The following is an 11,134-nucleotide window of genomic DNA, read 5'->3' on the forward strand; positions in this document are numbered from 1 at the left end:
CTTTACCTACCTCGGGAAAAGACAGCTTACATGGGCTTTTATTCTGAAAGCATCACCATTGCATTATCTCTTTGTTACTGTGACAATAACATCAATTTTGTTAAACATTTAATGTACCAAAGATGATGGTGCTGGGCACAAGATTCACCATGAAAACTTATTTTTACAGTAGGAAGGTGTGGACCCTGCCTCTAACACACATACATGCACACACAACACACATGGAGGCACCACCTTATATGACCTTAGCTGTTAATAGGATGTTAAACCCTGATAACCAACTAACTAGAAAGGAGAAAAACAAGTGACAAATATTTCGTATATAGTAATAGACCTTTAACCTTTATACCAGGACCCTGAAACATGAACAGTGATCAACACTTATATGAAGTATCTTATCAAGAATGAAGGTCACTGGTGATGGTGCATATAATTGTCTGGGAGGTTATGGTGCCTATTTCTGTTTTTATTCAATTTGAGTAATAACACTTCAAGTCAATAAGAGGCAATCCTTGGAATTTAATTGATGTGAAAATTAACTACCTTTGTTCAAGACCATATTCTGTGCTACCAAGCTTTAAGCTGCAATCTGAAAGGCTGATTTTAAAGGAAGCTTTGATTACCAGATGTCAAGAATTATGCCATGACCACATTATATAAAAAGCAGGATGATACGAAAATAATTCAATTTCTAATCAAATTGGATTCAATGAAAGTAAAAACTACTAAATTTTGTCTATTTTACTTGCACATTAAATTGACCAGATTCAGAATGCCCATGCACATTTTCAGAAATGCAGGGAAAAAAACATTGGCAAGGGGGCAACCAAACCTGGGCTATAAATAGTTGTCTTCAGGGGCAAACACTTAGAAAAAGGAGGGAATAATGTAGCAGAACTGGACTGGGTCAGTCGCCTAGGACCAGGTAGCTCAATTGGTAGAGTGTCAATCTAGAGTTTGCAGGGTCCCAGGTTTGAACCTCAATCTGGCCATGCATTTTCTGCTCCCATTTCATTATTTTACATTTTGTCAATATGTAGACTTGCACAAAATCCAGTATCAGCAACAAACTAACAGAATTTAACAAGATAAAAGATCTCAAGACCAACTCCATTAATCACCCCATGAAATTGACCAAAGAAAAATTCAATCTTTAAATGATACACTTCATAAGCAACAAGAAAAAACATTTTATACATCCATTAAAAATTAAAGAATAATTTCACAGATAAAAAAACAAACAGGAAATGTATATAAATAATCGAAATTGTTTATTTTGTGTTATGTTATTTCAGAACCATACACTAAGGAATGTCCATTTCCACATCCCAGACATTTGACTTTGAGTTTTGAGAGTGCTGCCACCTGCTGAGTTTTGAAGACGTTTACTTCATTGCCTGTTCCACAAATACCATGTTCATTCCATCCCCAGGAGAAGACAGATCCTTCATCTGTAGGAAAGAAACATTTTTGCACTTAATTTATATTGCAGACATGGTTGTAGATTTGACTTAAAAATGTTTTTACAGTGACGCAGTTCACACTGAAACCAGTATCACACCTTTGATACTGCAAATAAAGAAACTTTATATTTGACAATAGAGTTTGCTGATCAATATCAAGTTAGAGTAATTCATTGTAAACTGTATATGATCGATTCTAACTAGAAAACAGCTGTGAGATGTGAATGCCCCCTTGCCCCTGATGACGACAATAAATCTGTTGACCAAGTAGCAATGATTGACCTATAAATAGCAACAGTGACCTTGACCCCAAGATACAAACTCATCAGAGGTATTCTCATACTTTACATGTATAATTTTGGTAAAAATTTGTTAAGAAATGAAGGCCGTAGAGCCATGACAATGAATCGCAACAAGTACAGGTGGGACAGATAAGGGTAACACTTTATGCACAGGAGTTTTATGTGGGGGAGGGAGGCATATATATAACATTGCCGAATAGTCAGAAAGAATGATCAAATGATCACCAGCATGTTCTGCAATCAAAAGATGCTGAGTGTTCTCAGGCATAATCTTACCACTGACTGCCAAGTTGTGTTCAGATCCACAGGAAATACTTTGAAAAGATGGTAGGCCAGGTATAAGGGTCGGTACGTGATCACATGACCCATCACAGGGCCTTCCCAGCTGTCCATAGTCACCTCGGCCCCAACTGTATAATTTACCTCCGGCTATAAATAAACAAATACAGAAATTGGAAGCAGTGATTTGTTAAACATAGGATATTTTAGCATCTCAAATGTGTTTGTATTGTGCCATTGGTGATTTATCATTCATATCAATGATTGTTATTATTATATAGAACCTCATCTTAATAACAACGTGTCTGATTGGATAATATTGGTCACATGTCGGGTCGGGACAATAAAACATCATGTCACCCTCACGTGCCCAATTTTCCTTGATCATGTTTCCATTATTCAGAGCCTCTCTAGAAAAATCGACAATTAATCAACAAGATTTGATAACTTCTGACAAAAATCATAAAAGAGAGCTGTTTGGTCAGATCCCGAGTCTATGCTTTCTTTAACATGGAACATGTACTTTGTAGTTGCATAAACAAAGTTCCAGAAGAGGCTATGAAATTCTTAAAACAGCAGTATGTGTGACAACAATAGAATACCTGTCCTCGCTAACAGGTGTGTCCATCCACTGCTCAGGTGAGTCGGTGTCCAGTCCCTGGGTGGGGCAGGTGTGGGGGTTGGGACAGAACTACAGTGGCTTGGATCCTGAAGGCACTGCCCATACTTGTTACAACCCCACACATACATCTGGTCATCGTCTATCAATAGACATGGCATTGTTAGGTCGTGAGCTGCTGAATTCTATATCAAATAGCAATAATCCTTTGGAAGTTTTAAATACTTTATTTATAACATTGGTAAAGGACCCAATTGGATTCTACTACAAAGTTATATAAACTATGAAACAGATATTTTACCGAGACAAGTTTGAATATGAAGCTACAATGCATTATAATGTACAAAATGGATATTGATTAGCCATTTCTTATAATTCTGTATTGAATGATTCATACTTTACTGTACATGTATTCAACTGTACTTTTACATTTATGAATATTGAATAAAATCAATTCCAATTTTGAAATTATTGACTGGAAAAATAAAGACGATGGTACAGAAGAAGTCAATTACAAACTTGTAACGGCCACAGAATGGTGAGATCCAGCGACAACCGAGCATACACATCCCGCTGTTTCTGGTATGGTCACTGAATAAAGGGTGAAAACAATGTTAACATCAGTACAACACAAATATAACACAAACAGTGAAAATATAAGGACATTTAAATATGGAAATATTTTGATGAGTCCATAGAAGCTATCAAACATTAATTGTTTTTCTTTTTTTAAGGCAAATTTTATTTTCATTTCTTCCTCTTGAATATTTATAGAACCACTTCTTGGAGTTTTCTTGATCAAGAACATTTGGGATTAATATACCAATAGTTGACATAACTAAATAAAGACCTTGTAGCAAGTTTCAATTCTTTCTGAAAATTTAAACAACAATAAGTTCACTCACAAATATATTGTATAAAGTTTGAAGAATTTGGCATGGAGTTATTTCCCTTTAATTGGTATACAGTGTTCTAGGCCGTTTTCGTTCAAACGGTTCAACCGGTCGGACCACATTTGTTCGTTTAATAAATAATGTCGAACCTAGTAATATGATGCTGCTTTCAGCCGATCCTTGACAAAGCCTTGCAAGGCCTGCATAAACATTTGCTGGTCTGCCAGGATTAATACACGAGATTGTTACATTTAAAACGGACAAACCAGTTGTTCCACATAAACGAACAGGACCCTAGTCTACCACCTTCATCAATTACATTATATTTACTGAAATATAGAAAGCATCCCAACCTGGAGTAGGACTTGTAAGTTTAGCTGGTGGTTTGTTGTCAGCTAGAACTCCACACTGACCTTTTCTCCCAGCACCCCAGCAATATACATTGCCACTATCTGCAAAACATAAGGGTGTCAAAAACAAATTAAGGCATCTACATCAACAACAGGAGATATTTTTACTTATATTTAAAAAGATATTACATGTTTTCACTCTTTATTCAGTGGCCATACCAGAAACATCTAGAGGGAGGTGTGTGCTCGGTTGTCGCTGGATCTCACCCTTCTAGATTCTAACATTACTCCTTAATGTTCTCAAAATTCATTCAATTTCTGATGCACCTTTTGCTAATTACTACCTGTATATTTTGTGTTTTGGGCAACATAGAATTTGACTACATGAACCTGTGTAATATCTAAAACTTCCAAAATGTGATAACTTGTAGTTTGTTGATTAACAGCGGTACATTATATGTTCACAGTATAAATATTTACATTTTATCAGAATAGTGTTTCTAACCTGTTACCATGACAACGTGTCGGAGCCCTGCAGCAACATCAGCAACCTTCTCATCTTTTGGTACTTGTACTTTGGTCTACAAAATTAAATATCTATGACCAAAACCATCAATAAATTCCATGTCTATGATAAATACATATATATATATATAGAGAATAAAATAATAAATCTGCCTTTTAGGTCTTCTTCTTTATATATATAAAAGTTTATTTTAATAAGCATTAAATCTTGTTATTGCTTGTTTGTTAAGATATATACAGAAGATATACATAATTTCTGTTTTTTAAATCTGTTCATGATTTAAAATCCATCAGAATAAAATGTTTGGAAGACAATTCCAAATAAATATATTCTATCTACCTTATGATACAAGCTATTCCAATCTATATACAACTTAAAGTTTGGGCAAAAATATTACTGACCGGCAGTGAGACCTGATTTGCGCCGGGCATCCCCAATTGACCAAAGGCATTTGACCCCATTGAGAACAGCTCTCCTCTGTCTGTTGATTATAGGTATAAACAGAAATATCGTCACGCTTTACACCTTGTTCAGAAAACAGTATTATGGAAACCTTATTTCTATTAACAATCGTTTAGAAACCTGAACTTGTAGTAACAATCCACCAAATGTGTCAAAATGTACCATTACGATGACTGCTTCCCATTTCTGAATTTGGCTAAATCACACAATGTCCGACTGCTCACTTCTCCTTCAGTAAAAACTTTACGAGTTAAATATACCCCTCATTCAACTGCAAGTTGGTGTATGGTTATACTGTAGTAAATATTATTAAATGTCTTGTTACTACTGTTTCCCCGCCAGAGTTTTCTGATATACAATGTATTCTGTTTTTTCTCGCAAATTATTCCCGTTATTTGTTATACTTTTTTTTAACTTTTTTTCTTATTGGTTTCTCCTGTTTTTCTGTTAAAAAATCATTATCTTTAAAGAATTAGCATACAATGTTTTAATGCCTCACCGCCACAAATATATCATAATACAATATCAAACACTGTTTTTCTTTCTGCAGTCGTATAAAAAGAATAAAAAATCCCAGGAAACAGTATCCAAATTTAACCAGCGAACTAAGCTGGTTGTTCCGGGAATTTTGCTGAAGCCATTTCATAGATTGAAAAAGTTTCCCTACATGGAATATTAACCTTAAATAGCCTCCTGCACATAAAAGACTTCCATAGGGGATTCAGTTCAATTTGGACAATAAAATGTATACTTTGGTCAATCACAAAATCTAGACACAAAGAAAGACAAATTTGAACTTAAATGTGATTGTTTAGAATTTGCTTAAAAATCCAAGCAAACAAAAAGTGACCTTATTGGTCAGATGTTTTTGCATTTTCAGATCTATTTTTCATAATTTACCGTACCTGTAATAATAAAGGTGAAATCCCATCCACCTGTTGCCTTGGTGACAGCATTGTCCCCCGGTACCTTGACCTTGGTCAGTGTGGTGATGTCATGAGTGTGACCAAGACCCAACTGACCCTTGTTATTTGATCCGCACACATACAGATCACCTTCATCTACAGTAAAAGGTAATTATATATATATATATTTATATATAAAAATGAAATATTTCTTTGGGTACACAAGCGTAGCATTTTCTGTAGTTACCAAGTACATATATAATGTCTGTAGGATAATATATTTCATCTTATATAAGTGTGTGAAGCAGAACTGGATTGGGTTGGATTGACGGGCAACTAGGTAGCTCCATTGGTTTGTGCACTTGTGTAGAGTTCTGAGGTCCGTGGTTCGAATACTAGTCTGGTCGTGCATTTCTCTGTGTCCTGCTACGATGGGGCCTGTGACCAACCCTTGTCAAGTAATGGGTGCATGCTTGACAAGAGGATATCTGAACCTGGGTGTCAATACTATTATCTTCAGGGAGGAAGACTAGGAAAAGGAGGGAGAAATGTAGCTGAACTGGACTGGGGTCAATTGCCGGCAACCAGCTAGGTTACTCAATTGGTTGTGCAAGACTCCATTTTATATGAGATTTATGAAACAATTCAACCTTTTTATCACTTGAGTGTCACTGTCAGTCTCTAGGGAACTTAAATGAAAAGAATTTGACATATATTTCATGATTACGGTATGGTATCAAATGGAAATCAATTTTAGATAATTTTTATTGCATGATCTAGAGCTATTGCAAATATTGGGAAGACCTTCTTTTCTATGTCATTGTTGTAAGCCTGAAATGCTTCCTGTCCTGGTTCTTTACCTATAATGTCTTCATTGGGACGTAATCATGAAGTCTGTGATATCAGTTCATCACAACAGGTCATATTGGTACATAATTAAGTTCATTATCAAAATACACAACATTGGTGTCAAGATTGTTAAATGAAACAACTTACAGGAGGCCCATTGGTCTTGCATAGCTTACCTGGCTATTACTGAAGAGTTGCCAAAATCTTCCCAGTAGTTTTGGAGGATAACTTTTGCCACTTTAACTTGTATAATTTTATTTTAAACCTGCCCATTGGTTGATAATGAAAAGATGCCATTTAAAGGCTAAATGGGCCTGTATCGCTCACCTCATATTAGTCTCACACCAGTCACCTTAAATGAGTATCAAGGTCAAATATATTATATGGACTAATCGAGTCAGGTGAGCTATAAATGTTAAATAAGTAATTACCATCGATGGCTAGAGTGTGACCTCCACCTCCTGTGATGCTGCGGATACCGATGTCTGTTGGAGTTATCTCCCCTGGTAGAAGTTTATCCTCTGTGTGACCTTGACCAAGTTGGCCATAGCTATTGGCTCCCTATAACAGAATAGGTGTTCATTTATTTTTATGAAATATTAAAAATGTTAAATTATGTAAAATATTTCCATGAATTTAAGATAAAAACTAAAGCTGAAGGAAGAGTGTGTTAGTGTAGTTAGTAACCCGAGGACTCCCCGTGATAACGTGGATCTGATGCTGACTTAACAGTGCTACCTCACTGAAATATCATGTTGAAGGCACCCATCACAGCATTCTGCCCAGTCACATCACACTGACGAGGGGTTAACCAGTTGTTCCAATCACCCTAAATGCTGAACGTTAAGCAGGAAATTACTACTTCTGTTTTTAAGGATTTTAGTGTTCCAAAGTGTTTCAGGTATCTGACAGTCTACAATCACTCGCCCTCCACCACCAAATTGCAGGTTTGCAGCCAATGTTGGGCAGTTGCCAGGTACTGGCCACAAACCCTAAGAACCAAAGTAAGCAAATCTGCTGTACCATGATAACCATCCATCATTTTTTTAATTTTCTTTAAAAAAAATCCTGCTCCTACTTAACAACTTATTGGATATCAAACAGAGCTGTGATGCATAGGGACAGGGACCACAGACCCAACAATTGTATAAAGGAACAAAGCAGCCNGTGTTTTAATGCCTTCAAAGACTTACTCCTATGTAATGACCAGTTCAGCATTATGTCCATTGTACTGTATAACTACATACATATATAATAGGAACTGGAAAATGCACAGCGAGACCTGAACCCAACCCAGGAACCTCTGAACTCCATCTGGACATTCTATAATTGAGCCATCTGGTCACCGATGATCGACCCAGTCCAGTTACTATACATTCTTTTACCCCTTGTTTTAAGTCTTTGCCCCAAAGACATCACTATTCACAACCCAGATTTGGATATCCCCTTGTCAATCATTCACCTATTACTTGAAACAAGGGTGGCCACAGCACATGCAGACACCAATTTTGTAATAGAATATCCCCTTGCCAAGCATTCTCCTTTTACTTGAAACTAGGGTGGCAGGCATCAATTTTGTAATAGGAGAAAGAGAAATGCAGAGCCAGACCGGGATTTGAACCTTCGACTCTCTAAACTCTGGATAGATGCTCTGCCAATTGAGCTATCCGACCATCGGCAATTAATCTAACCCAGTTACACTACACACCCAAAGTGAGTCCTGCCCCTCCCCTAGAAACATAGTCTCTTGGTCATTATCTAAAAAGTGGAGAACACCGCCTTTAATCTTCAAATATTTTTCCTAGGCAAAAAAAAGGAACAAATAAATCCATGCTACTTAAGCATTGGCCTCTGAGTGTGTCCTCACCCTAGGGGTGCTGATTCTTACTATTAATTACTATTACTTATTAATATATATATATCCATAAACATTGCGATAGATGAACAATTTCTCACTATGATCATGTTAAGAGTTCTGTATCAGACTGTTGACCACTGCAACATTAAACCTTTTTTTAAGAAGGTGAGGTGGTGTGTATAGTGGTAGGAGCTGCAGATATTTCTTGGCACTATGGTGCCATAGGTTGGGAGTTAGAGGCCTGGACAGGGTGCGAGTCATAAAATTGCCTTCCTTCGTCACTTGTGTTTAGAATTCATTCATTCAATTAATTAACACAATGTATCATAAACATGCAGTATGTTGATCCAAAGATTTATGTTATGAACTATGCCTGTCATAAATATACATATAGAATGTCACTTTTTTAAAAATTGATTTTAATCCTTTAATACTTTTTTTGCATACTTTGATATTGGTAATGTACAACAATATCAGATGTAAACATTCCAAATCTTTGGTTAAAAAATAAACAACATTTAAGGATGTACTCTTCTGAGGTTTCAGTCACGTTCAAGTCTCGTTTTGATCTGATGTAACAGGTTTTTGTAATATTTAACAAATTATGATAGGTATAATAGGAAACACACATCTGAAAAACATGTCAAAAAATTAGATGTCTGTTGTGTGTAGAACATTTTTTACAAGAATTTTTAAAAAAATGACCAATTTGGCAGCCATTTTGAAAAAGTGTATTTATGTGAATTTCTTGCACTTCACAAAGGGCCAAAATTCACCTTTTTTGACACTAGATTGATCACTTAAATTGTCATTGTGTCACCATTTTTAATTGTAGCACGTTCAATTTTGCTGTACAACTTTATAATGTTCAATATGATTAAAATAATATGCAAAAAAGTGGAAAGTTATATATTATTGATATTTTTTTTTACATATTAGGGTAACTAACTGAAGCACTTTTGATTATTGACTCCGAAAAAGGTGAAAAATAACACAAATAATAATGGGACAAAAAAAGAAGCACACCGACCCCCCATTTTTGTGGCTGTTTTAGAAAGAGAAACTCATTTTCTTTGGATTCATTGAACACTAAAAAAAGTTTATTACAAGATTTTTTTATATCAAACGTTTAATCGGCAAAAAATGGTGAAAAATGTGCATTTTTTCATTAAAAAATAAGGGGTAGGGGTAACTAAAATCGCTATTTCTGAGTAAAATGAATAAGTTTAAGACATTTAACTTCCATAGTTTCTAAGAATATTATATTTTTATCAATTCTACAAACACTCATACATATCTGATAACACACTTGGAAGAAATTGTATGAATTTGTTCTGCAAATGGTCAAAACCCGAAAATTGACCGAAAATCACATATTGTGTTAAATTGGTATCTTTGACCGATCATAGCACAAAAACGAACACACCGACGTATAGTTTCTTTTGCATTTTCTACTATGCCATTATCTCCTTTTTCCAAAAATCAATATAAGAAAAAAAGTTTAATACAGGAATTTTTTGACTTCTCAGAGGTGTACATCCTTAAGTCACATGTCTTAATATTGCTTATTTCTAGAAGTTAAAATCAATAAAAAAAAAATCAGTTATATTCAAAGAATGTTTTGGGTTTTTTTGGGGGAGGGGCAGGTTTATAGGCAATTACTATCTTTATATTTGAAGTACTCCATCTTCACTCATTTTTTCCTGTATACACATCCCTGGTATACTATATAATTATAACCTTTATTTTATATAAATATTTTTTCAGTCTATCAAAGATTATAATTGTCTAAGCACTTTAAAATACTCAATATGATCACATGTGTTTGAAATTCTGACTGTAAATTGAGATATATATCACAAAAGATAAGGGTATAACGATCCTACTAGTCTATAGTATTTTTATGGTAAATATATATATCTCAATTCCCAGTCACAATGATTATGTTGTGAAGCCATCACTGCCATCATGTGAGTATGAGACATCAATGCCTCTAACATAATGTTAGACGAAGCAGCAGCATGTTCTACAATTCATGGAAATCGATGTCACTCGAGTTTCACATTGCTTTTTTTATTATAGTCTATAAACACTCTTTTATAAATGCATCTAGACTACTGTAGCCGAAGTGTCTTTCGACCGTTTCGTTTTCGACTTCCGATTACCACAGTAACACCGTTTCCCATTCGCCCGCCTATCAGGTCCTAAGACAGTACCGGCACACGTAATAATACACACGTGTTTACACACAAACTACACATGCCCCTTGACTGGGCCTCCGCATTGTAAACAATCAATGGATTTGTCAATACTTTTCAAGCGTATTCGATCATTTCCGAGAAAACCTACGACAATTTACAGTAAATGACAATGTTTCGTTTATCCGATCCTCCAATCAAGGCCATTCCCCGTACTTCCGCGTTGTAGCGGCCTTACCCAGGATGAAAGCTTGCAACCATGTCTGGCCCAACCCACCGCTAGCTTACAATCAGTGGCCATGCTATCACTCGCCGACTGTGTGAAATTGACACTAGTCACGTGATTATTCATTAATTGATAGGACGAATCCACTGGTTGACCTCAGGTCTCGCTGTTCCATCCTTGTTACGCACTCCCCAATAAACACGA

General features: G+C 35.7%; 1 protein-coding gene across 2 annotated transcripts; it reads right to left on the bottom strand.

Moving 5' to 3' along the window:
* Nucleotides 1–1,250: 1,250 nt before the first annotated feature.
* Nucleotides 1,251–11,055, bottom strand: LOC110448439 (secretion-regulating guanine nucleotide exchange factor-like). Of its 2 annotated transcripts, none has more exons than XM_021494682.1 (10): nucleotides 10,943–11,055; nucleotides 7,080–7,209; nucleotides 5,800–5,955; nucleotides 4,834–4,913; nucleotides 4,412–4,487; nucleotides 3,910–4,008; nucleotides 3,183–3,254; nucleotides 2,647–2,805; nucleotides 2,042–2,194; nucleotides 1,251–1,451 (listed from the first exon to the last, which is right to left on the bottom strand). In XM_021494682.1, the coding sequence occupies exons 1-10, from the start codon at nucleotides 11,003–11,005 to the stop codon at nucleotides 1,282–1,284; spliced, it is 1,158 nt and encodes a 385-aa protein (XP_021350357.1). In that variant the 5' UTR covers nucleotides 11,006–11,055; the 3' UTR covers nucleotides 1,251–1,281. The 2 variants fall into 2 exon arrangements, with proteins under 2 accessions (XP_021350357.1, XP_021350358.1); XM_021494683.1 differs by lacking the exon at nucleotides 10,943–11,055 and adding an exon at nucleotides 10,672–10,806.
* Nucleotides 11,056–11,134: the final 79 nt, after the last annotated feature.

This window comes from Mizuhopecten yessoensis, unplaced genomic scaffold, assembly GCF_002113885.1.
Source record: "Mizuhopecten yessoensis strain PY_sf001 unplaced genomic scaffold, ASM211388v2 scaffold4033, whole genome shotgun sequence".
Lineage (NCBI taxonomy): Eukaryota > Metazoa > Mollusca > Bivalvia > Pectinida > Pectinidae > Mizuhopecten > Mizuhopecten yessoensis.